Below are 27,128 nucleotides of genomic sequence, written 5' to 3'. Positions count from 1 at the left end.
GAAGGTTTTTGGACAATATATTTACTTCCATTAAATAAAACACAATATTTTTTTGGGATGTTGGAGAAAGGAAAAGGAACATAATTCCGTACCAAATAGTATACACAGAGCAAAAACCAAATAATCTGTCGCAGGAACATTTTTTTTTGGATGCTTATTATTATTATTTTTTAAATCCAGGATTGCTATTCTAAATTGATATTCACACAGACATTAATAATAAATTTATAATATGTTAGAAACACACAACTGGTGCGTTTAAATATGTACATTCCCTTTTTTGTTTGCAAGCAAAACATGATTCCTTTTAGGGTTGCTTCTTTTTTTTTCTACATGCGTTGAGAAATCGAAAAAAGACTGGAGGGTTATAGCGCCTTAACAAACAAGAGATGATCATTCAAATATATATACACAACCTTTTTCAGTCAACTGTTAACGTCCAAAAATCCACCAGAAGGACCCTCATGACCAACAAGGTAAAGTAAAACAGGCCTTTTTTTAAAGTTTGACGCAGGCCAGTGCTCATTGAAAGAGGAATAAAATAAAAACTCCCGTTTCAGTTTGACTCCGAGCAGGAGTTGAGTTTGTTTCAGTGGTTCAGTCTTCTAGTGCTCCTTTGAAAAAAAAAAAAAAGACAAAATTAGCTGTAGTAGTCTCTTGTTCCTGTGGACGGCTGTTTTTAATTATCGCACACTGCAAAAAATAACCACCATAGCAAGCCATTTCAAATGACAACCATGTTCGGGCTTTAAAAATGAATGAAAATCGATGTGCCAATGGATGCAAAGGAATAATATCAGCTGTGTTTTTTTTAAATTTTGAATATAATTTGGAATATTTGTGGCACAAATGTCTTGAGGAGGAATCTGAATATTGCAATCCAAGCTGTGTGAAGATATTGCCAGAAATTTCCTAAAACAAAATTCCACCACCTGCTTCCTTCACTCCCTTCAGAGAAAAAAGAGAAATCACTCTGTTACATCTTGCCACGGTGGATATTTTTTGCAGTGCAGGTATTAGACCGGTCGGTCCACTGCGTACTGGCACGCGCTCAGATTGGTGGCTGGGTTCTGCACGCCGGCGTATCCAAAACTCGAGTGCTGCTTGGCTTTCAGTCTCAGGCTGGCCAGGCTGGAGTTACAAGTGTCTCTGTACACATAGGGAGGGGTCGGAGGCGCGTAGGGGCACGCCGGCGTGGGCACCCCCGAGTTGAGAGAGGGGTTACTGAGGTTGTTCAAGTTATTGAGGCTGTTGAGGCTGGATCCCGGCACGCCGGTCACCGCCGACGGCACCATGCTGGAAGTCATGGAGGAGATGGAGTTGGGCGGAGAGAACATGGTCTGCGAGGACAAAGGGTTGACGTTCATGGAGTTGAAGAAGGGGAAGCTTTTGGTGGACAAGGAGGCGGACGTGAGGCCCTTGGCGGCCCAGTTGTTGTACGTGTAGCTCGGGTACATGTCGTCGTAGGGCTGCATGAGTCCGTTGAACTGCGGGCCGAAGCCGTTCTTGCAGAGCTCGGCTTGCTGGTTCCTCTCCCGCTTCCTCCACTTGGCTCGTCGGTTCTTGAACCAAACCTGGAGCAGAATAAATGGAGAGATTTAGAGATTACATTTTGGCTTCTTTCTTTCTTCTCACACAACTGTCATATTGGACTGAGTTTTACATTTAAGCATCTTATCTCTAAATTTAATGGCAAAATAACTAAAAATGATCGAGCTATCTTTCCCTTTTTTCGGAGAAGACAGGTCCCGTTTAATCCCGTCTCTCTCTGAGCAGAATACACACTGCAGTCTCAGTGGAGCCTCTTGACGTGGAGAGGATGTGTATTCCTCTGCGTGCTTCCACAAACACCCTGACCTTAATCACACGACGTCAGGGCGACAAACGCAAAATACAAGCTTTGCACCTCTTTCACACGAACACAAGAACACGACTGGTATCTGTCACCGACTCATGTCCACAGCCCCAACTGTTAACAACGTGATCAGGGTTTAATTACAACTCACAGCATATTAATAAAAATATATTTGTGTGCCGTTTTTATATAAAAATGAGGTTTTAAAAGGAACCGAACAGGGACTTTAAAATATTTTATTTTCAAATTAACTACAGCTTGATAAAATACATTTACAATTTTGGTTTGTTGTTCTTATTATTTTAACCATAAAATGGATATTTACAATGTAGTTTCTTAAAGTTATTTTTAATAAAATATATTTAAACAAGGCTGAGATTTTTTTCTGTCAGATAAAAACCCTCTTGCTTTATTTATAACTGAATTGGAGCCGTGCGTAAAGTTTTCCGTGCGTGCACAATTCTGTTATATACAGAACCCTCGGGTAAATAGCAGAAATAATTACTTTTTTCTGCAGATTTTAATTACTAACACCCAGGAGAGTACTCACCCTGACTCTGGCCTCTGTGAGGTTGGTCCACACGGCTATTTCCTCCCTCGTGCTCATGTCCGGATAGCGGTTCCGCTGGAAGGTGGCCTCCAGCTCCTGCAGCTGCTGGCTGGTGAAGTGAGTCCTCTGCCGCCGCTGCCTCTTCTTCTTGGACGGGTCGTCCGAGGAGTCGTCATTTTTATTTTGTATTTTCTCCTTTTCTGGGAAGAAAAACGGGGATTTTTAAAAAAGAAAATCTGGCAGTTGTTTACGATATAAACAAAAGAAAATCTGGGCGTGAGTCCAATAAACGTTGTGGCTTTTGATTAAAATGTATTTAATCATTTTTTATTAATATGAATAATTTTAATAAAAAGTCTGCCTTATTTTAGGAGAACAATATAAGTCTTTATTTATTTACATAACACAAGTGTTCACAACAAAACCACTCAGCCAAATGAGAAGCTAATGAAACTGACAACTACAGTCGTCTATTTGCATGCATGTAAAGCTCCCCTCGCTTTGACTGATGAGAGACATCTATTGGGTCATATCAAGATGACATCTGCGGTGCCCTGCAGGGAGCATCTGTAACCCGAGTGCTTCTTACCCACAGACTCCGGACTGGATGTGTCCGACACAGTGTGCACCTCTAACCGGTGTTTAGAGTCCACGGAGCGCTGCAGCGGCTGCAAACTGGAAGCCATCGCCAGAGCCGTGTGGTGCGTGGAGGCAAGTTTATTCCCTGTGAGGTGGTGGTCTATGTTTAATGGATCCCTCATAGAGCTCATGGGTAAAAGATCGCACGAGCTTTTAGAACAGGAAGGGAAAGCGGAAAGTCCGACTCCGGAATGTGTTCAGCTCTCCAAAAAGCGCGCAGCGGCACAGTTCCTCCTGTGGTTGAGATGAAGCCCTCTTTCTCTTTAAACTGGACAACGCTTTAAAATAGGCCATTGAGTTTTGTCACAGCATCGGTGGAAAACTGCGGCTACCTTGGCTGACTGTCAGAGTGACAAGGACAGGTAGGTGATATTAGATCCAGAGGCTTACACACACTCCACCGCTCACTGCTCATTTCAGCTGTTGCCTGCGCGCTGCCCTATCCAACTGCGCCTCTCTCCAGAGCTCCACGTCACCGTCTTGCGCCCGCCCACATTCTCTCTGACAGGCACATCTATGAGGATATGACGGGCTGTTCAACCAACCGGAGCTTGCAGAAACGAGATATGCCTGCCAGTGTACTTATGCCGCGGCTGGCGCTTATTTTTCCCCTTCCAAATAAAAGCATGTAAAGAGAGATGGGGACGCGCGGTGCACCCGAGCAGCAGCCCAAGACCAAATAAAAATGAAAATAACGGAGTTTGGCCTCATTTTATGAGACGGGTCCAGTGGCCCAGGAAAGAGATGTAGAGCCACTGATAACCAAGCTGAGCTGCGCGCTCCGCGGGCTCTGCTGCTGCAGTTTACTCTGGGACTCAGTGGATAAAGGCAGCCGCAGAGCGGGATTGTACTGGAGGCACAAAGAAAATATGCCCACTGAATATCAAACACAAACACCTACTGCACCGCAAATATCCAGTGAAAGGACAAACAAATGTCAACTTCTAAAGGAAGGGGCTGCGCCGGCGCCATGCGCGCTCCACAACTATTTGAGCGCACTTGTCAACTGACGCTAACTGCCAGACACTCACACTATGTATGAAAAGCACACGTGCCGCCCGTGGCGCTCATGCAGCCGTGATGCGTGGCGGTGCAGAATGAAAAGAGCCGAAGTTACAGAAATAGAGACAAACAATTCACAACAAAATGAACATGACGATTCAAAAAACACAAACTGACCCAAAATGTAAAGTATTCAAACTGCATCTCCATATAGCTGTCAGACAAGCCTATGCCTATCCTCTTGACCTTCTCTGTTTTAGGGTTCACATATTCATTAAATCACCCTCACCAGCGCCACACAAGCCTTCAGTCAAGCACACAGGCTCAGTTTGTTGATTACTTTATCTGGGCGCTTAACAGGATTTCTCCTCACTTTGCTGTTGGATCTGTAAATCGTTTTCAGCCAGCACTCCTGTGGTGTTTTTTTGTTAATCTGATAAGACTTATTTGCCTATGAATGTCTGGATGAGGACGTTTAAATCTAAATCTCAAAAGGATTTGATGCATTAATGAAAATTTACGATGTTAAATAAAAAAAGCTACTTTAATAATCAGAGTGAGAAAAACTGAGAAATGGTAAGCAAGGTAACGGGTGACTGAAGTGATGAAGGTAATCATCATCATCATCATCATCATCATCATCATCATCATCATCATCATCATCATCATCATCATCAAGAAAAGCACACTCTTGGTGCCCACGTGGACAGGCGGACGCCCTTTCAGCTCGCGCGTTTGGATTTGGCGCAGTTGAGAAGTTACCAAACTAATCCCGCGTGAAAGCCCCTCATATATAAATACCAGCAGAGCACGGGGTGTATGCGTGTGTATGCGCCCGCTCGCGCACACGCACAGGCATCAGTCGCCACTCATGCGGGGCAATTACATGATGAATCGATAGGAATAGATTTATTTAGATGCTTTTGTTAAATAAGAATAGATGATCACGCTTCAGATTTTCAAGCGTTGACTTGATGGCAGCGAAAGAATAGTATTCTGCACCTCTAATAATAATAATAATAATAATAATAATAATAATAATAATAATAATAATAATAATAATAATAATAATAATAATAATAATAATAATAAAAGTTCACTAACGCTCACCAAAACAACTTTTTTATTCTATATTGTCAAACATCAAACAGTCTGTTGCTCGTTTTTTCCTCCTTCCAGGCATATTGTAATACTAAACCTGAAGTGGATTATCGGTTTCCTCTTCATTTCTACCTTCTGAATGCTTTATCTCTCTTCTGCGGATTACTGCGTGCAATAGGCCTCCGCCATAGAGGGCCATTAATTAGCAATTCAGTCAATACAGCGGGAGACGACAAGGCTTTTTACATAGGATTAAGGGAGACATCAGATTCCTCCATTAGTATATTCCTCCTCACGAATGGGCTTTCATTATACATTTAGTTTTCCCAGGAGTCAATCCAACAAGCGCTGCATATTTTACCCAGCAGCACAGATGATGCTCCAGGCTCCGTGATTGCAGGTAGTTTTCATTTCTTTTATTATTTTTAGTCAATGGCACCTTCTTATGCGTAATACTGAATCTTGGCCGATGAGCCATTAGTGGGAACCAAAAAAACCAAAGACAAAGTGGAAATGGTTGGTTGCTCGTATATCTCACCGAACAAGACTTGTTTTACTCGCCATAATAAATACATTTACTCCAGGCTTTTATTTCGTTCAGGATTTAAGTTTTTGCTTTACAGCAAAACTGAATTTGATCATAATTTATCTGAATGGATCAGAACAGATATGATATATTATAAAACCAGTTTTAGATCCATAAAAAGGGCAATAAATGTAAAATTAGGTGGTACATCTTTCAGTTCCATTTGTTATGCAGAGCAGCCATCCTTTCCTTTTCAGAGGCTGCAGGAGCGCACTCCTCCACCAGGTGTCGCTCTAAGACAGCAGTCAGACTGGTTTCTGTTCAGCCCAACAGAGGCCAGCTTGGCGTGTTTGACCGAACAGGTGAAACATTCAAACACAGCAGCTTTCCTTTTAGCACCAAACTGAAGAGTTCAGAGTCTGAAGACTGGGTAACTTGAAATAATAAAAAGAAAGTCGTGAGGAAAATAGGAATAATTTACAATATTCTCTTATAATGGTGTTAAATTTCAATTTTGTCGAGATGAAATGAGTTACTGTAAAGTGAAGATGTTGGGATTATTTTGAGAAATCACGAATAAACTGCTGAGCTTTTTTTTTTTTTTTTTGGATAAAGTCCTATTAATTTGAAGGTGTAGCCTGCTTTATTTTGTTTTGGTACTGAACCTAATTGCTCTAATATTTTTTATTTTATTTTATGCAGACTTGCAGAGTTTTTCCAACAATTAATTTACAAACTTTTATTTTACAACAAATAACTGAAAAAGTTGACAAATTATCACTTCCCTTTTGTAACAATTAGCATTTTGAACACAAAATAATCCTTGATGTGAATAATTAACCTAATAGTAAAATGCAAAAACAAAACAAAACATGAACAAAAAATTACAACAGCAACAAACGAACAAACATAAACTTTTATTAGTATTATTTTATTTGCAATATAAAAAGAGGATCATGTCTGGCTGTAGGTTATATGTGCAAAAAGCATTTTAAAACTAATTATATGCAGATTTGAAATAGGAAAACATGTATTTTTGAGTCCGAAATGTTGGTTTGTTAATATGTATTTTATTTCTTTAAAGAAGTCCATTATAGCTGTGGATGATGACACTCACCTATTTGCGCGCAGGTGTTGGCCAGTTTGCGACAGTGAGATTCCATTATGGTAGCTTCAGGTCCCTGATTCTGTAGGAAAGACAGGAAAAAAAAGAAAAGAGTGACTTAGTTAAACTGGAAAACTATTACAGATAATCAGTGTGGTTATGATATGATGGCAAACGGCATTCTTTACAGTCACAATGAAGTTAGTTTAATTTAATGCATAGCTGCATTAAGCATGTGTGATCTGGAGAAAAAATGAATATGTTATTTCAAATAAAGGATGACACTAATTGCGCTTCTTTAACGACTCACTTCCGGGTTTTATTATTTTAATTCAAAGCGGTTTCACTCCTGGTTTTAATCCAAATCTACTTTTAAAACGAGTCACCTGTATAAAACGCTTCACAACAGTGTTGGGGAATCATTTGGAGGATCTCTCCACACAGTTCAGCCTTCTTATTGCGCTTTGTTTTCCGCTTTATTTTTCTGTGTGGTGCGTAAAAGCCGCCGTGTTTTGCCTGAGCCGGCTCTTGTGTTTTGGTGCTGTCTGCAGCAGTTGGAAGTGGAGTGATTCCGTGGTAAAATCACGGGATTAGAGTCTGATTGAGATGTCTGTCGGTGGGATATTACAAAATTCATTATCGCAACCCTCATACTACCTCGATATGAAGTTACACAGATGGGTTTTTATTAGTCCAGGCTCACACTGTTTGCTTATGATAATTCAAGTCGGGGGGAAATTTGCATGCAGTCATGCTGTTAACCATTTTCCCCCAGTTCTTCTCTTCACCTGCTCTACATCTTCTGCGTGTTCTTTCCCTCTCCCCCCTCCTCCTTTTCATTCAAAAGATGCAGATATTGGAGGTTAAGTTTTACACGGTGTGTACCTGCGCAGCGATTTTCCACACCCCCTCCTCTGGACTTCGGCAGCAAAATGAAATAGTGGGGGGTCAGACTGTAAGGTGGAGGGTTATTGCGTGTTATCTAATCAGTGAGATTCAATGAGAGGTCTCCTCCAATATTTCAGCCTGCCTGGCAGCTCCGCGGCCTCTCAACACACGCAGCTTTTATTTAAACGTTTTGGAAATGTTGATTTTTTTTCCAATAACGTGGGCACAAATTTATTTATTTCGTTTTTAAGGAAGAGAAAATCACAGCAAAGGTACTGATTGCAACGTGATGAAAAGCGGTCAAACAAAATAATCACAAAGAAACAAAATGTGCACACGTTCTTCACATAGTGATGCTTAATGTGTCCTCAAATAAAAAAATATATATATAAAGTTAATTTTGTGAAAGGCTGCTAAGTACCATTTGCAGTTTGCAACATCTGAGGAGACTGGAAATAGGTCAACAATGGCGATGTCTATGGAAGAACAATTTAGGACTGAGAAGTCCAACGATTTTGATGTATGGGTGCAAATGTATGCTTAGATTTGTTGAGTATAGTATGAAGCTAAAAATGCTTTGTTTACACTGAGTGCGTACCTGCATTTCTGAATTGTATATTAATTTATCTGGAAAACTGCTGGAATTAACTCTTTCACACTGCACTCATTTGAGTATTTATAGTTTATTTTCAGCATCCTTTTTTTGGATTTCATAGTTTTCAATGACCTTTACCTTTTAGGCGTAAAGCAAAAAAATAAAATAAATAAATAAAAAATAAGAAATCCCTCATTTGTCCTAATACAGTTGGTGATTTGTTATAGGTAATCAATCAATTAGTAAATGAATAATAAAACAAAATAAATAACACTAATTAAAAACGTATTTGTGGGCAAAAATACAACCTAAATCAATAATAATAATAATAATAATAATAATAATAATAATAATAATAATAATAATAATAATAATAATAATAATAATAATAATAATATTTTTGATGAATTGACCCCCCGGAGCTGTTTAAAGCTGTTTCGGCCTCCCTGATTCCTTATTTTCATCTCGTTCATCCATTCATTCTCACTCCACGGGTTCTGTTTGCTTTCAGCACCGACAGTGGGAATGAATGAGTGAGTCCCGTGGCGTGAGGCCCGGTGCAGACAGAGAGCTGGCACGACCTCACACCGGCTTAACTTCTGAAATGAACCCGGCAGAGCCTGAGACTGCAGCCGTCACTTCTACAGGGAGCCTCCACCATATGCTCCAGCAATAAATAAAGGAATCAAACTGTCAGCGGGGCGTCGTTTTCTTCCTGCTTTCATTTTATAACATTCAAAATGAGAATCAAGGGCAGGTTAAACTACTTTTTATTGTCAGTTAAAACACAAGTGTAAATAAAGAGCTTGTTTGCCATTTAAGTTGGTTTTAAAACCATCCAGCTTGGCTTCATCTAAAAGGCAGCTTTACGCGCTTATTCCCACTTTCCCCACATCCATCACCAATGCGTTTTTTTATGTCCCGACACTCCATCACTGCTATGACAACACCTCATGATCATCGGCCGACCTGTGAGCCGAACCCTGCCCTCGCATCACTCCACACGCTCCTTCATGAAATTCACATCGGGAAAAACGCACGGAGCAGCAGGCGAAAACCCACACGAGGTGGAACAAATTCTTCCACTCGCATTAACTCACATCTCAGTTCTGTGTTTTAAGTGTTTCTGCTTCTCCAGCGGCTCACTTACCAGTTGCGGACACCGGCGGGGATCGATTTCTCCCAAGCGTTTTGTCGGAAAGTGAGCAGATAAATCCCACTGACTGTCCAAACTCACTTTGAAAACAGCAGTTGCGTTCAGGGAGACAAGTCAGGCAGCCACGGTGTCCAGGAGCGGTGAAGTTTCTGTCCGGGAGCGTCGCATGGATGTGCTCCCACACCGCTTATCCAATAATAATAATGCCAATAATGATAATAATAAAATTAGGAGAGACGTGGCACCGCTTTTAGATTTGTTTCATTAACGCGCATAAATAAGTTACAAAGTGAGGAGAAGCAGCGAAGGAGGCGCTTTCATCCGCCTTGGCTCGTCCTCTTCTGCCTCCCTCAACTTTCCCCCCCCCCTTTCCCTTGAAAGACGCTCCAAGAGTGGCGCAATTTTTCCAGCTTTTGAGCTCAGAGAGGGACGCCGCGTGTGTTTGTGTGGGAGCGCGCGCGCGCTCGTAAAAGGGGTGTGTATGTTTGCGTCTGAGCAGAGGGCAACTCTGAGCCTCTCAACTTTCATCAACAATCGAACAAAAATTCAGATGCATTAAAAAAAGAAGAAAGAAATGCTGAATATCTGACGCCTCTGCGCGCTTCACTGCAGAGCTGCAGGCATGCACAACGTGGAATGGCTCAATTTGCTTCAAACAAACCTGCAATTTGCATGATGACGCCTTTAAACGCAGTGCGTGAAAAACAAACAGCTTAATCTGCTAAATTTATTTGGAAACTGGATTCCCGTTTTATTATCATGTCATTAATTAACTTAATCAGCATCGCTGCTTGTGACGCAAACACGTTTTGTAATTTGAGTCACTTATTAAACACGATTATTCGAATAAAGGTGGAAAAAAGAACAAAAAGAGTATTTTCAAGTGCTGCACTGGCCTCCTTCAGGGCCAGACAGAGCAGAGCGCTATCGTGTTGCGGATTTACGCGCAGATGAAGCGAACAGCTGGCCTGGATGCAAATGTTCTTTATAGATCCGGTTGATACAGACTGCATGTTCCATCTTAAGTGAGGCAAGCAGACCGGACGTATAGGCCTGCCGCCCCCCCTCCCCAGCACCAACCCCCCCGCACCCCCAGCCCTAATCCGTATTTTACATTTTTAGTCATACTCCCATTAAAGCGGTAATTAATGCGCGCATCCACACGGGAATTTCCAGGCAAAAAAAAGGGGGTGGGTGGGGGGTGGCACTGAAGCAAAACGTGCGCATCATTTATCCATCTATCCGCAAATGTGTGGAACTGAAATAGATTTGATTAAGAAAATATTTATTAATTATGAGTGCTGCTTTAAAAAGGGATAATGTTCTAAAATTTTAGTTTGTAGCAACCTGTTATTTATTTAAGAGTGGAGCCATTCAGGAAAATTCTATTTATATTCCTCATAAATTCAAACTGGTTCGTTTCATTTATTTATTTATGTCTAATCTAACATCCAAATGTTAAACAATATGAGAAAGTTAAAAAATAAATGGGTTAAATTTGCGAAAACAGGTCCTGCATTCAGATTTTACCTCTGATATTATATGCTGTATGCATGCAAAAACACGCCAAACGCGCGCACACCACACAAAATTCAAGTAAACGAGCAGAAAACCCGAGCAAAAGCCATCAGCTCTGCATCACAAAGATCTTCTCATCCCGCCCCGCCTGCAAGAAGAGAGAAAAAAAGGGCGTGCAGCGTCTGGAGAGGCTCGGCGGTTCAGCTGCATACTTCTCTTACCTTCTTATACAAAAAGAGAGAGAAAAAAGTCAGTCAAGAGCCTCCTCTTTCTCACGCAGAAAGATGCAGAGGAATGCCTGAAGTTCAGACGAGGCTGGCGGGTATGAAATCTTTCGCCTCGGGGGCAAACCGGCGGCTTCTTTTCATTTCAAGCGCTTATCGATTCGCCGTTGTCATCTTTGGCGACGCAGAAGGACACTTGAAAGAATTTCTGATGGGGCTGTGATGTGAGAAGCAGGGTGACCTGCTCCGCTGATGCTCTCTCCTGACTCTTAACGAGCACATCAGCCCGCCCGTTGTCAGTTTAGTTGGACACTTCAACTTTTCCTCTTTCTGCGTTTACTGGAGAGGATTTTAAAACACTCTTTTCTGCTTTTTATGTACATCAGCACAGCATCCAAGCCTCTGCTTTAGGGAGGGAAGGTGATAGACCTCCAAACACAAACCAGTGCTGCAGCAGAGTGGTTACATTTGCAACCACTTTAGTCTTTTTATTCAGCCTGTGCTTAATTGTTTGTATTTTCACCTGGGTGCTCATTATAGGATGCATGAAACATATTCACTGTTCAGCATCACAGCTGTTTGAGTGACAAAATATGCACTTGTATTAAAAACACTGGAAAAAAAAGCACAATTTGCAAATATCTATAGATTTTGCTGGATTTCTTGATGAATAAATGCTGTAACAGTCCTTGACATATGAGAAATATACTTTGCCAAATAAAACACGACACTTGATCCATTAGAATTACTTCAATGTTTGTCAGAAATTGAGAATTTGTTAAATAACAGCTTCCTCAGTTAAACTCTGATAAGACAGACAACACAGTACAAATCCAGCAACAAATTGACCATTTAAACACAGATGTCAAGCCAAACCTGAGGAAGTTAGGTGTTGTTTCTGACCAGTCGATGCCAGTCCAAACAAACAAAGTCCAGTCCAAACATCTGGTATTATCACCTGAGAAATATCTCCAAATTAAGAAGGCAGGTGTCAAAACATGAACTGGAGATGCTTTCATTTCCTCTCATTTATCCATATTTTACATGTTTTAATAAAAACAAAACAAATCCTTGATCATCATCAGTTGGTCCAAAATGTTGCTGCTAGATATGACTTCTATTTTAAAGTTTTTTTATTTGTTAATTTCAGGGTTTGTTCTAAAATATTGATGTTAACTCTCAGGGCTTTTTTCAACCAAACTCCTGAACATAATAGCCTATTTTTTAAGCCTTACTCTTCAACTTGGGACCTTCGGTCTTCAAACCAGAAACTGTCAGAAGTTACTCAAACTTGCTTTCTAAGCAGTCACACCTTGGCAGCCTGTGAAATGAGTTCCTCTTGTTTTTATGACGCGCTGACAGCATTGAGTCTTTTAAAAAGCAGCTGAAGGCTGTTTTTATCCAGACAGGCTTGCTTTTTTTAATTTGCCTGTTCATATTATCTTAATTTTCAAAATCTTTTATGCCTATGCACAGTTTTTTTTGTATTGTTTTGCATTTTATTGTGAAGCACGTTGTGGTTTTAAAATGCAAAAGTTGCTATGTAAATAAATGTTGATAATGCTTCCTTACTTATATTTATTTAGGTGCATTTAACTTCTTTCATTTTTTCACAATACAAAACAAATGTGTGAGAAATAAGTAATAAAAATAAAACCCCCTCCCCCCAAAAAACCAACCAAACAAAAAAACAAAAAAACTCCTTTTAATTCTTGACACCCTGTATTTTAAATTACTTCCTGAATTTTCCCATAGCAATAACTGATATAAATCACTGCATCAGGGAGCTTCACGCTGTAGATGGAAGTTGTTTTTGCCTGTGAAAACAGTCCGAGTTTCTCTCTCTTTCTTTTTCTCTGCTGATTTAGCCTCAAACCACATGTGACTGCTGCCCAGCATTCTGTCTGGCCAACACTCTGTGGGCCATGTAATAAAATTTTTAAGTCAAATATGGTGTTCCCAAAGCCACAACCCTTTGAACAAATTGGTTTATGTGCTGCTCGCACATTGGATGTGAAATAATCACCAGAAATCTAGTTTTGTTTAGAGTTGTGGCTAATTGAAAGTTATAAGAGGAAAGAGGTAACATCCAGGGAGAAAAATAAAATAAAATAAAACATTTGATGAGACTTTTTTTCTCTAAGACAGAAACATCCTATGTGTATTTCCTTTTGTCAAGTATCACTCCAAGAACGTTATTAGTGAAAAAGCTGCCTGTAAATTAACCAAATTAAAAGGGTGGATCTTTGATAGCTCTTGAGCTTGTTGAGCGGCTTTATGCCTGATCCTTGCTATTCCAGCTCTGTCACAGTACCAAGGGGAGATGAGCTGCACCAACGCTAAGCACTCCAACTCAGCAACATGGCTTGTGGTTTGGAGCATAATAAGTAAGGCCTGTAAATGACTTACATGCTAACCTCACTCCTCCCGACGTGCCCAGCTAACATGGTGTATATTTAAAAAGTACTCAGCTCTTCGTCTTTGTCTTCTTCTGTAATTATCCTATCCTCGGCTTCCAAAGAAAATGCTATGATGTCATTGTGGCTTTGGGCCCCTGAGTGCTCTAATATTAATCCTGTGAATGAAGCAGCTTAAAATGAATACGGATCACTTTGAATAAAATTCTGCTCCGCGTTTTTTTATGCAAACACATTAAATCCTGTCATTGCTGGTCAGTCAGAAAAGGCTGTCTCCCTCTCTTGTGACTTTGGACCTGACATGGTTTTAGTCAAGCATGATTAGAAACGTCCCCAACAGTAGGACGGCATTCATTAGGCTGACAGTTTCTGACAGTAGAGCAGTGGCGTATGGCACAGAGTTGATCTCAGGGAAAGCAGTCGTGGGCGAATGCATAAACACATGTGGCCTCAGCCTTAATCACAGGTGCGAGTGGGCCAATAAATTGCTCAAGCAGGTCTGTGATCAATTACATGAAAAATCAATGGGAAGCTGCCACTAACCTGCCTAAGGGGAAATCGGCCAAGAATGAAATTGGTGTGATAAAAAGACTATGATGCCTCGCGGCTCGTCAATAACATGTAAAACAGTTTGGCTACATGCTAACGCTCCTGTCAGCAGACCTGAGGTGGACCCAGAGGTCACAACTGAAATCAGCTTAATTCTAATTGGTCCTCTTTGGCCAAAAAGAAGGATGTGAAGAAAGGTGGGGAAAAGACCCAGAAATATAAACTATATGTTGACTTCAGATAGTGGCGAGCATAGTGGATGGCTGACTGTAAATGCTTAAAATGACCATTTTTAAATGAAGATGTTTGATATGTACTGAGTGATAGAGACAATAAATTAAAGATAGAGTGAGGAGAAGTACAGATTCAAAGGAATTTGGATTCATTCACTCATAATCTTTGATATTTTTTCTATATATCTTGAGAATGGTACCTAAAGACTAACACATTCCAAAGTAAAAGGTTGGACCTAAATTTCCACATGTATCTTTCTTAAAAAGATTTGCAACCACTTAAAAAACAAACCAAAAACCTCTGGTTTAAAGGTTAGATATCAGTGGTCTGAAACTTTGGTTGTGTGTAGTTGAAGGGTTAAAATGCTTTTCAAAATCTACATCTTTTTAAAATTCTTCTGCGGGTGTGGACATCGACTGGGAGAACTGAGATTTTGTCTTCCAACATAGCCTACTAGAAACATATCGGCTATCTGATAGGCCTTTGACTGGCTAACATAAAATTATGGTTTCATGACTGCATTTCTTCTCAAATCATCTCTACAGGTCATTTGTTCATGCAAGAAATTAGAACACAGATCAGCTGTAGGTGAATGTCAAAATGCCATCATTCATTGTAAGAAATTATATTTTAGCTATAATCTAATTCTAATATTTGGTTTTGATTTTCACCCCTGATGTTGCAGTTTTATCTAAACCCAAGCAAGCAGTGTTCTTGTAACACTGTCAAACATTTACATGTCACCAAGGCAACCAACAAAATGACATCCTTTACGCCACTGCTGAGTTGTAAAAGGAGTGTATTAGAGCTCTAATTGTGATGTTTTTTAGAGCCTTAGCTAAACATTGACATTAGAAAATGACAAAAAAGTTCCTCTATCAAAAGCCTATCTTGCTGTCCGTTGAACATTTCCTGAACAGGAAAAAGTTTTAATAAATATCATAGTTAGCCTGACAGAGGCTACCATTGTTCAATGCTTATCTCAACTAAAATTCAGCTGCAGCTGAGCATATGATTCTTATTGGGCCAAACCTCTGTGATTTGATGACAAACATAGTTTTCAACATTGCATCACTGATCCTTTTGATATTGTGGTCCTACAAATCTTGTGAGAATTTTTTATTTTGTTTCAATAAGAGCATCTAGAAAGAAAAAGAAAATCCTATAGATGACAAACAGGTAAGAGCGAGAAAGAAAAGAGACATAGGAGTGAGAATATTGCAGGAGAAAATAGGCAAATGGGCTGACTTTACACAGATCAAAAGAACATCTCCAAGAGCAAAGATAAAAGCTGAAAGAAGAGTAACAAGAAAAGAGAGAGCAGGAGGGTGGGTATGATGTGGCTAATCTGTAATCAGAATGCTAGTCCCTTGTCACGTGTTGTGATTAGTTCCAGTCTTTCATGCTCTTCTGTTCTTTTCACGGAGCCACATCGCTTGGCTGCACCACACACACTTATTCCACTACAACATGACCAACCCTGTGCCATAACTACACATTAGGTGACCTAAAAGACAGGGCAGGGTCAACCCCCTTTAATACTGTTCTTCTTAGTGTCACATATCAAACATCATAAACTGGAACTGTGGAAGATTTTAAGAAACGGCATTGTCACTGTTAATCTCTGGATGACCACATGGAGAATGTTTCTTATAGACCTCAACAGCTCTTTGGCCTTTTCCTTCAAGGCTGCACTTCAGATTCACTAATCCAATGTGAGGGAACATCACAGAAAAGGTGATGAAGGGAGGCGCTTGCTCATAACTCTTCATGCGTGGATGAGAGATTCGTGCCTCAGTTGGTGTGTGTTTGTGTTTGTGTGCAGGCCTTTTCGTGTAAGCATTGAGGAGGAGAAAGATGAAGGGGGAGCAAGGTTGTGCGTGAATGAGGAGAGTGGGGGTGTCTAATCCAGTCCCAGTGTGAAACTGTTGACATTTGTTCTTTTTTTCCCTTCATTATGTGACTGGGGCTGTTTTACGCTGGATTAGCTACAAATCTCCCATGCAGCACATTCAGCATGCCACTAGTAGTTTAACTTCATTAATAATGGATGAAGAGATTGTAATCCAGGAGTAAGAGAGCATGCAAGAATACGGTACCCAGCGAGAGAGAGGCAGACAGGGACAGAGGGCACCCCTCTTACAAAATGAGGCCTCGTTCTAAGACAGTCCTGTGGTGGTGACAACATAAGTGATTACAGCTACCCAATTATAAAACATTCATTCCAGGCTCTTATTTGTTCAAAACCTGCAAAGGTGGGGTTGTTTGGCTGAATAAAAGAGAGGAGACATCAGGAGTCTCTGTGGTGCATATGCTAGTATCTTTCATTGATCGTATTTACTTAAGCTTCTCATTGCAGACTATTATAAAAGTCCAGGGGACACACCCTGACCTAACATCAGGATAAGGGAGATTAAAGGTATACATATTCACAATTTCTGACTCCCCTGCCAGCTTTGATTTCCTCCAACACAATGGCGAGATGGCCTGAGCACCGCAGGGGCCAGTGGCAGTAAAACAAACAAAAAACAAGTTTTTTTTTTTTAATTGTAGCACAGTTCAACTAATTAAGTTAGAAAGAAAGAGGAAGAAGAAGGGAAATCAAGAAAGCAAGCAAAAAACAATAAAAAACAATAAAAAAAAGACAGGCAAGGAAAGGACTAAAAATTTGAACAAGAAACTAAAGAAAATGCATTTTCTGTGAAAATTATTTGTGAATGCTGAAATACCTTTGCTCAAATATGCTGAACAAGCTAAAACTGAGTTGTTAAAATTAAAAGACACCAAAAGTAGCAAAAAGGGGTTAAAATACAGTTAGTATACTGAAGCATATTTCATAAAGAACAATGTTTTAAAAATCAGAAGAAATCCCAGTGTATTTCTGTGGGGACAAATATTTGTAAATAAAGTCAAATAATTTGAAAAGAATAAAAGTTTAAAAAATTAACAGTAGCAGCACCCACCTCCTAAAAAGCTGACCATTTTGATATCTGAATGACTAAAATAGTATAAAGTATGCAGATGTAATTTGACTGCAAAAAACATTAAGAAGAAAAAAAAACAAAGAAAAAGGAGGTCAAAGGTGTGAATGCTGAATCAGCAATCATTCAACGAAGACTTAAGAAATTATTTTGAATCAGAACACCACATCTACACCAAAGTGAAAGCTCTTTTAATTTTAATCACATTCCAGTTTTTTCTTTAATTTTAATGAAAACATGCACATTAGTTTGTTGAGCAAGCAGCAGTGATTATTTATGACAATAACTTGCCATGTTGTCCTCCTCAGCCAGCCAGAGATGTTTTATTACATTCAATGGAGGCTCCTACACACACAAATAAACATGGCAGGTTGTTAACTGGGATTTGGATTTGATGCTGCAGGTATTTGGCAAGAAACCAAAGAGTAGTAACCATTCAGTCAAACAACTGTGTGTTGTCCTAAATGAACGATTGATTCTGGATCTTTAAAATGTTTTCAGAAACCAAAATGATTGGCCGACCTTTGCAAAGGGACCTTGAATTAAAAAAGAACTTGAACAAAATCCAACAAACATTTTGCAGGTGTCACATGAAGCAGTGTAACCTATTGGTAAAAATAATTACTGCCACATGATGTCCAAACTAAACCACAGCAAAAACCACCTGGTTCTTTATGCTGTAATTCCATGTGGGGGAAAAAAACGATGTATGATGTACGGGAGGGTAGCTGAACTCTTTAATGTGGTTTTTGTGTGACTGACAGGAAATGTTTTACAGGAAAGAGTTGTGAAAGTAAAAGCTACAAGCTTTTAGCTCCCATATTTCAACAAAACCTTGAAGCTTCAGGGAAATCAACATTTGCACCATTTCTTGGTTTTGAACTAAACAGAATGATGTTTCATTCATCTAATTCAGCTTGAATAGGCACCATATTTGCAGCATCAGCTTCTTAAACGTGACAGATGGTGCTATACTTTAACACAGTGGTAATAATAACCTGTGTTGCTCCTGAAACCCACCTATTTATGAAGCAGAAAGTTTGTTTATTCTTATCAGTCTGGAAAGAAAAGCTCCAAGGTTGCTACCTCCATAATGAGAAAGTGAGATCGCCTCGTGAGAAAGTTTTATGAAACAAAACAATTATTTGAAGCTTTTGTCTCCTTTTAAAAGCTCACTGAAGTACTAGCTATAATTAGAAAACATAAACATTGATTCTAAAAGGCAATTACACCATTTTCCAATAGAACTCAAGAGAAAATGCAACTTATAGACATTGCTGGTTGGTAGACAGCTACTAGGTAAGCTGTTAGTTGACTTATTGCTCAAGGGCACAGCAGTTGCTGAGTTTGGTTGAGGCAGTGGTTATTTACCTCAATACATTCAAGCATTCAGCCATGAGCAAAAGCCTCCTTGTGTGACGGTCAGATAATGTAATTAGCTGCAGGCTGTTTGTGGCGCAGGGAATATAAGGCGGACAGCTTGATGTGTGAGGTGCCACATTGCTGCAAATAAATGCCTAATGGGTTAAGCTTAGGTGATGTCATTGTTCACTGTAATGGCAGTTGCCAGCCTCATAAATAATACTTAAGATTGTTTCCAAGTACATCCTTTGACTGGCATGCCAGTTTGCTCTGGTCTGATGCTCCTGACCCCTGGCATGTTCTGAATGTCACACTAAAGTTTCCACTGTAACAAACCAGTGGTTGCACGCACATACACACGATTCAAGAGATAATTTCCAGCATTAAAGTGACAAGTGGAACGGAATTGAAACATCATGCTGAGGTAAAAAAATGATTTATTTATTTCAAACATAAACACAGTCAAGATAACTGACAAGATAAGGAAGCTATGAATAAAACGAGGAAGGCTCATCTTGAATGACTAATTAATATCTTTCTTTATTATTTATTTCTTTATTATCGTAATTAAAGAATATATTTGCATGTAGTATTATGAAAATATGTGCTTTTTGACATTTTACAAGATTCATAAATTGTAGCATATTATTGCTGTCACCTTGTGTGTCTAAAAATGCAGTTTTTAAGGAAATTAAAAAGGTTGTTTTAATAAAAAAAAAAAAAAAAACCAAAAGCAAAGAAACTCCAAGAAGCTTCACAATCACACGTTCACAACTCTTTGAACACTTTTCCGTGGTTAGCCATTCATAAAACCACAGACAGATGTGGAGGGTGACCAGTTGAGTTCAATTATGCAAAAATATGAAAATAATGAAAAGTGGAGAGACGGAGTTTTTGCCTGGTGACATTTACCTCTCATAGTAAAATAGTACTTTACACTTTCTGTCTGATTAATTATTCTTTTCTTTTCTCCTAATATGTTTAACACATTTGTACACCATTCTCTTGACTGAATATCCTGTTTAAGAACCAACAGGCCAAGGCTCAGATCAGACTTCTGATCCTGACACTCCCTTTTCTATGCTTTGTGTCACAGTTTATCCATATCACAAGTCACTGAATCATGTAAGTACCAGAAACCAGATGCTTTCACTTCAGATCTTTTATCTTAAATACTTGTAACTTTCCAGAATAAGATAGAGCAATAACCTCATCACGAAAGAGACGTTTCCATGGCTGCTGCTTCCACATGATACATGTGTTAACGCTGAGTACAGAGTTACATCTGGTTCCTCCTGACTGGGAGGAAAGCTATAGCCTGCTGACACGGAGGATAGGATAAGCTGCCGCTGGACTGCTGAGGCTTTCTGGGCCTTTTGGGAGCTGCAGTGCATGTGGCGCGTCAGCCAAGGCCACATGAGCCCAGGAGCATTCTCCACTCCCTCAAATGTTTTAATTAATTGCTGGGCTGTCACGAACTGTGTTTAGCTAACATGAAACACATTGGCATTGACGTGCAAGCCCCCACTGTTGATAGATGTAATTAGAGGAGTTAAATCTCATTCCATATCATTTCACATGATCATGCCCCCCCCCCACCCCTCCCACTGTCCATCCCTTCACTCTCAAGTGTTAGCTCAGTTAGTTTAAGTATCGCAAAGAGTTTTGCCATTTAATTGTGTTATAACATATGGTTTGACTATCCTCTTAGTCAGGCATTCATTGCAGAAAAAGGGACTGTGATTATAAATTTTCCTCTAAAATCCTGTGACAAGGTAAAAACTGACCTGATCCACTGCCAATGATAGCATCATGTCACATTTATTTAGAGCTGCTGTGTTCTTTTAGGAAGATTTATTAACTTTTGATCACAAGAACTCTATCGTTTGGGGTTTTAGTGCTGGAATACTTCTGCAATGAAAAGGCACGAGACAGATTATTATTTGGGGAAAAAGTTTGAGTCTGCAAGAGAGAAAAGAAAGCACGGGAAAGGAACCAAAGCATTCATTATATGACTGATAATTCCTGACGTGATGAATCAGGCTGACGCTGCATCCCTGGTGGTGTGTGCATGACTTCACTTTGCATGTGTAGAGGGACAAACATTCACACAAGAAATGTTTTCTTTAATTTTGCTTTATTTTCTCAGATGTTACTTTAATAAATAGAACACAACAAATAATTACATAGGTTATTCAGTGTGACTTGTTCATATTCCATTTCTCTGAGATTCTGTTGCTAGAGTCCCTTAGAAGTCACACCTTGACAAATTATCTGAAAAGAATATATAAAGTCAGATTTCTTAGGTCAGACGTAGAGATATGTTGTGCAGCTAATGAAAAGGACCTGAGTTTATTTTGCAACAAAACAAACAAAAAAGTAATAGTGGCAACACTGCTACCATTGTTTGGCAAATAGATAGAAATAGAAATATTTACAGGATTTGTTGCCATTGAGTGGTGGGCTTCAGGTAATGATTGATTGATATTTTTCACTGAATGGTGAGACCTAAATTTAGCAAAGGCTGACAGGTTGCAGGTCCATGATCCTTGCAAAAAGAGCTGCAGATCCCTTAGTATGTAGAGGCTTGGCCCTTTAAGACTAACCATGTCTTAACCCCTTCTATGGTGCTCCTGGTAAAAACAAAGAGCATCCTGATCAGTGGAACTGAGGGGCAGTTCAAATGCCACCGGGTCATCGGGGGCCCATATTAACAGAACCAAGGCTTTGTCACCAATCCCACTCAACTTCAAAGATCTTTAGGGGAAACAAATCGATCAGTACCTAACTCCATAACTGCTGGCCATGGAGAAGGAAAACACTGAGATATTTTATTTTGTGTTTCTGGTTCTCTGTCTGTAATAATAGAAAACTAATTGGTGAGCTAACAAGAAAGTTAAAATAATAAGTGATAAATTGCCATCAAACTAGAAGAATTTACTCAAATCTGATTCCCATCGTATTTCATTCTCATCTGTCAAAGACACAAATGACATCAAACATAACAGAACATGTGGCCTTTTTGTTCTGATGATGGACAAATGAAGATTTAAAGGGTGAACACCTGCTCCTTTTTCTCCTGACACCCAATTAGGTATATGTCCAATTACTTCTGAATAAAAAAACATAAATCCCTTCAGCTTTTGAACCAGAACAGCAAATCAAATAACAGGTTAGAATAAAAAAAAAAACACTTCAATAATGTCAGCTGGAGACACTGCATAAAACTCCCTATACTTTAAGTATACCTTTAATATAATTGGCTTTGGTAAAAATAGAAAAATGTCAGGTTGGAGGTTGATTTTTATGTTGACATGAAATCTGCAGTCAGAAGATCAGCATTTTAAAGAGACATTTCCTTAGATTCTGGTGCATATGAATCGAACCAAAGTGAATAGGACTTCTCACTAAACATTTTATGATTCTGTTTCACAAATTGTCCTTGTGCTCACAAATCTCAGCTTTAACTGAAATGATTAAATACATGAAGTAGAGGTCTTGTTACAGGATTTGCCTGCAGTTCACAACATTTAAATGGGCACACAGTGAACAACAATAGCAGAATTATTGGGTTGTGCAGGAGGAGGCCGGGGAAGATGAATTCACTCACTTAAAAAGTCAGACTAAGGAGGAATATGGTGAGAAGAAAACAGACAAAATGAAATAACATCACCTCAATTACAAAGCCAGTCAACTCTCTGGGACAGACTGAAATGGGAGATTATTGAACAGGAAAAGATGTATGTCCTGACAAGCCAGATACTGTGCTACACTGAGCTGCAGCTATGAGCCGATGAATCCAATTCACACTGTCAGCACGCTGATATTTGCCAATAAAAACATATCAGTAATTATTGGGCAAATTCTTATTTTGACCTGATCATACTGTCGAATGAAAAGTCAGGAAATCAGCAATGCATGAACCTCATCATGGAGAGATTTCACCTAAAACCATAAATGTCAAATTCCCTGTGTTGTTTTAAAGAAATGAAAGTCAAAGAAAATGAAAAAAAATGTGCATGGGAGAAAAAACTGAAAAAAAAATACAAGAGTAATAGTTAAATGCCAAATTCTGTAGGTGTTTAAAGGTTAAATTATTTAATTTTTCTCATATAATTATTTAACCGTAAAATAGAAAATATGATGATGTGCTGTCATGGAGACAACTTTTAACTTCAGTGAATAAGATGCTAATTATTTGGCTGATTATTTTACCTGCAGTGGTTATAAACCCCATGGCAGTGACAATTAGTGTCAATAACCCTGCAACAGTTACCCCTCACCCCTCAAAAAAACAAACAAACAAAACCCTAAAACACCTGGAAAAGGCATAACCAAATGAAATCAGATGCTGTTCTTGAACCCTTTGGAATAGATGCTAAAGCTTGGTCTGTCTGTAATAGTGACACTATGAATGTTTAACTTCAGCAGTCAAAATGATTGTAATTATAACTGGTGTATTGTTTATGAAGCTGGAACACACAGAAATCAATTTTTTTTTCTCGCCTGGATTTTTTCTAAACATTTTTTTTTATGTTGCTGCACAGCCATTTTGAACCCCCCAGTGGAATCTACAAGGCTCTGTATTCAAATCTAAGTCAATAGGGCCCATGGGCAGACTGCCACCAAAACATTCTGCAAACATTTATCACGGGGAATTCTCTAGTCTGTCCAATTCAGAACCACTTCTCCCACTTGACATCCTCTTCCTTCACATCTACACCCTCGCTCATCCCAAAGCTCTTTTACAAGGTGAGAAGTGGTGGATCCAACACAATTGAAAGCAGAGCTGGTGCATCAGCTGTAGCCATCAATCATACTTTGATCAATCACTGTCACCTGGCGCTGCGCCAACCTCACACCAGTCTCTCCGCCACACCCTCAGCATGCAGCCCTTTGGAATGCTGGGTAATGAGGGATGGCGAGGGGCATCCAGGCATCAGATTACAAGCTATGTTGGGAAGAAAGGAAAGATGTGTCATGTGAGAGAGCGTGGGCAAGTTTACATTTACATTTAGACTCTGCTTTCATCCGGGATAAACTTCCTGCATTGCTAACATTACACACAACATCGCAAGGAATAGAATAAATGGTGTGCACCCAAGTCACTGTTTTACATGGCAACACTAAGTAACAAAACATTCAGCAAGACTCTCATTTCTAGTTGTACAACCGAGAGTAAAACAAGTGAATAACATAAATTAAAGGCTGTTGGTCTCAACAGGGATTCTTGCAGCCTATCGAACAAAACAGACTAATAGCGAGTTAGATCATGGCCAACTCAGAGCAAATTTCTTGTCTTAAAACAGCATCAGTCTCAAAAACTTTACTGCTGTTCATTTGAATTTTGTTTCACAAACTTTTATACTCCCATCACTTTTGCATTACATGGTTATTTTTATAAAAGTCTTGGGTTATTTACACTAAAGACTGAATCATATGCAGTCTGTCACCAGTAAATCTATGTAAAACTTGTGTTGAAAAACAAAATGTATCAAGTGTGACCTAACAGAGAAACTATTATATAATAAATCATTGTGGTGTAAAATTTTCAAATTGTACAGCAGTTCAAGTGAAGCTATTTTGTTTCACATTTTGACTTTTGGAAATTCAACTCATGCTTAGCATTGGAAAGCTTTTGTTCTGCATAGTCAGAGACATGAAACATGATAGCCAAACTGCCAAGTAATAATGATAAAACTACATTAAATTGACTCTGTAGAGCCTGCAGCTGGTTTCTAAAAGCAGTTTAAAATTACAGATATTAACAATCAATTCTCTGTTTGGAGGCTGAGCAATATTTTACATAACCTACACTAAATGTTTTTTACCACTTGGTCTAAAAACAGGAAGGCTCATTCATCTGATTTCACTCGTTTTTTAGTGCATTTAGAAATTAGTTTTTTTAGTTTTTAAATTTAAATCCCTTCTCTGAACCACACATTTCTTTTTGAGAGTGCACATTAAGAAACTTGTAAGTGCTTTAAAAAGGTTTTTTTTCATCCCAGGCTCTGCTTTTATCCAAACTGCTAAAATGAACACTGTCACCCTGACAACTGAGACTCTTGTTTTGACTTCTTACTTTATTTCTGTGGAAATTAAAGTACCTCAGTAGCGTGACATAACAAGAAAAAAACAGCTTAATATAAAATTAGTATTGTCAATTATCCTCAATGCTGAGTCCCACTACAGTTAAACTTGATCAGCTGCTTTGTGCTAAATTTTACAGTACAATCATGTGTCTGCAGAGTAAAGAGCAAAGCATCAAGCACACATCCCTGAGAAGCCCCCGAGGGACAGAGATATCTTTCTTCTAATTTATGTTATGTGACAGAAAGTCCAAAATCCAGTTACAGAGTGAGGTTTATAATCTGAGCACAGGCACTTAACTATACTCCGATTTTGAATAATTGTGATAATGAACAGAATTATTGTGTGAAATCCTGAATTATGTGACATTTTTTTATCAATTGTTGATGTGGTACAAATTCATTTACTGTAATTGTTGTTTAATTTGACAAAATCAACAGTCAGCTTGCAGCCTGCATGGATTTACTAGTTTCTTCTGGACTACAGTGACATTTCAAACTAGAAAGGTCATGTTATAACACAATGAAGAAAATCATCCTTCAACTGTTGCTTGCCTTTACCAGGTTTCAATATTACTTTTGCCAGTATGTGTTGTTTCAGGCACATTACAATCTATCTATCGCAGACTAACTGAGGTTTGATAGGCCGCACTTTTAGAAACAGAAAATAAAATTACATCTAATTCATAATTGGTTATAATTGGTTGTTTCTTCACTTACAGTATCCTAAACCATTTTGTTTTGTAACATTTAAAGCATCAATCTATTCATATTTTAAAACTAATTAACATAGCAGTTATTGTGTTTATGATGGGGATAATATTGTATATGAAAATGCACCATTGATAAGAGGAGCGTTTAAAAAAAATTAAAAGTATATCTTCTTGAACCAGATATGAAGCCTTCATAAGACTTAAACTTGTAAAGACATGTTGTTCAGGTCTTACATGTTTATTTGCACTGCATTAAAGTTCTGCATTTGCAGATTTGATGGTTTACTTTGACTTATTCCTGGGATAGTGGCTTTAATTCAGCGTGAACATCTGAGATTTGAGTGCCCAGACTAATAAGTGTCTTTAAATGGCAGCAAATATCACATCACACCATGGAAGAGATGGAGATCTCACTGTTAATCTGTGCTACAAACAGCAACAGTTGGAGGGGCCACTGTGAGGCATTAAGTGTAAATCCTATTCCTGAAAATTGTTCGCAGTGCAAATGGAAATTCCATCAAAAAATTCAGGCTCATTTATTATTCATTGTCACCTCCTCACCAATGGCTGACTAGAGGTGATGAAAAGTGAAGGTGGGTACGCAAGTATATCATGTGAGACTTTAATATATTGCTATCAAAAGCAGTGGAGTGGAAAAGACAGGATTTAATAAGGTATCAGGTTCTAAGTCCTTACTAATTCAATAACATCATGCCTCATATTTATTAGAAATCCCATTTTCCATAAATACATCTGCCAGCTTTAGTTTAATGTTGCAATAAGGAAAATATTGCTGAGCTGTTTGCTTAAAAACAGGGTAAAACAAATAGTTTTGAATACACTTTTTCCACTATCATTCTTTCTTCTGTACAACATATTTTAAGGTTATGTTAAGGTAGGTGTACAGCTAAATACTAAAAACTTTGTGATCTATGCAAGAGAAATATCCTTGTATAAAAAAAACACTTTAAAACTCTGGGTCAGTTTCTGATTGATTTATAATAAAGAATTATTCCTCATGAAACTAACAAATAATCCTGTGGCTGAGTGGAGTGTGATCCGTCAAACATCACCTGGAAGAATTCAGTCCAACAAACAGCTAATGGTTTTCAGTTCCTTTTTTTCTTACACCAATTAGTCTTTCAGATCCTTCTATGAAATATTAATAATAATCTTGATTTGGACAATTTTCTTGAGGCTGATTTGGCTGCTGCTCTACTGCTGCATATCATCCTCACTCACCTATCAGACCAGAACTAACCTCATTACTGAGGAATGTGTCTTTCTCTTACAGACTGCAAACTGCAGCTCTCTACAATACCTTCAGTGGCATGATGTGCTACCTTTGAGGACTAAGATAAAAAACGAGAGAATCTAGAAGATGCCTTTTATCTTTTCCAACTTTTACCAGTTGTTTAGATGAAGATTTAAAGCCAACTTGGGACTTTCTGAGACACCCATAAGATAGTCAAGAGCTCCGTCTTTTCTGGAATCCATTAATAGAAGAATAAAATGCCTTCCTACCGGTTTGATTTGTAGTTAAGGGTTAACCCCTTAAATGTCTTTCTGAGGCTCTTGATAATTTGAAACCTCAGTACTGAGTGATTGTTTCAATGTAAATGGG

The 27,128-nt window shown here is 38.9% G+C and overlaps 1 protein-coding gene across 3 annotated transcripts in view; it reads right to left on the bottom strand.

The window, feature by feature from the left end:
* Positions 1 to 27,128, bottom strand: part of pitx2 (paired-like homeodomain 2) — a 45,666-nt gene continuing 18,538 nt past the window's right edge. The window contains exons 1-4 of one of the 3 annotated variants that reach the window (XM_017417387.3): positions 9,412 to 9,803; positions 6,791 to 6,860; positions 2,406 to 2,605; positions 1 to 1,574 (exon numbers count right to left, since the gene is read on the bottom strand). In XM_017417387.3, coding sequence (XP_017272876.1) covers positions 1,017 to 1,574; positions 2,406 to 2,605; positions 6,791 to 6,836 — 804 coding nt within the window. In that variant the 5' untranslated portion in view covers positions 6,837 to 6,860; positions 9,412 to 9,803 and the 3' untranslated portion in view covers positions 1 to 1,016. The other 2 variants (XM_017417388.3, XM_017417386.3) reach the window with 2 other exon arrangements.

The sequence above is a fragment of the Kryptolebias marmoratus genome, linkage group LG9 (assembly GCF_001649575.2).
Source record: "Kryptolebias marmoratus isolate JLee-2015 linkage group LG9, ASM164957v2, whole genome shotgun sequence".
NCBI lineage: Eukaryota > Metazoa > Chordata > Actinopteri > Cyprinodontiformes > Rivulidae > Kryptolebias > Kryptolebias marmoratus.
This window is presented reverse-complemented; position numbering and strand designations above follow the sequence as displayed.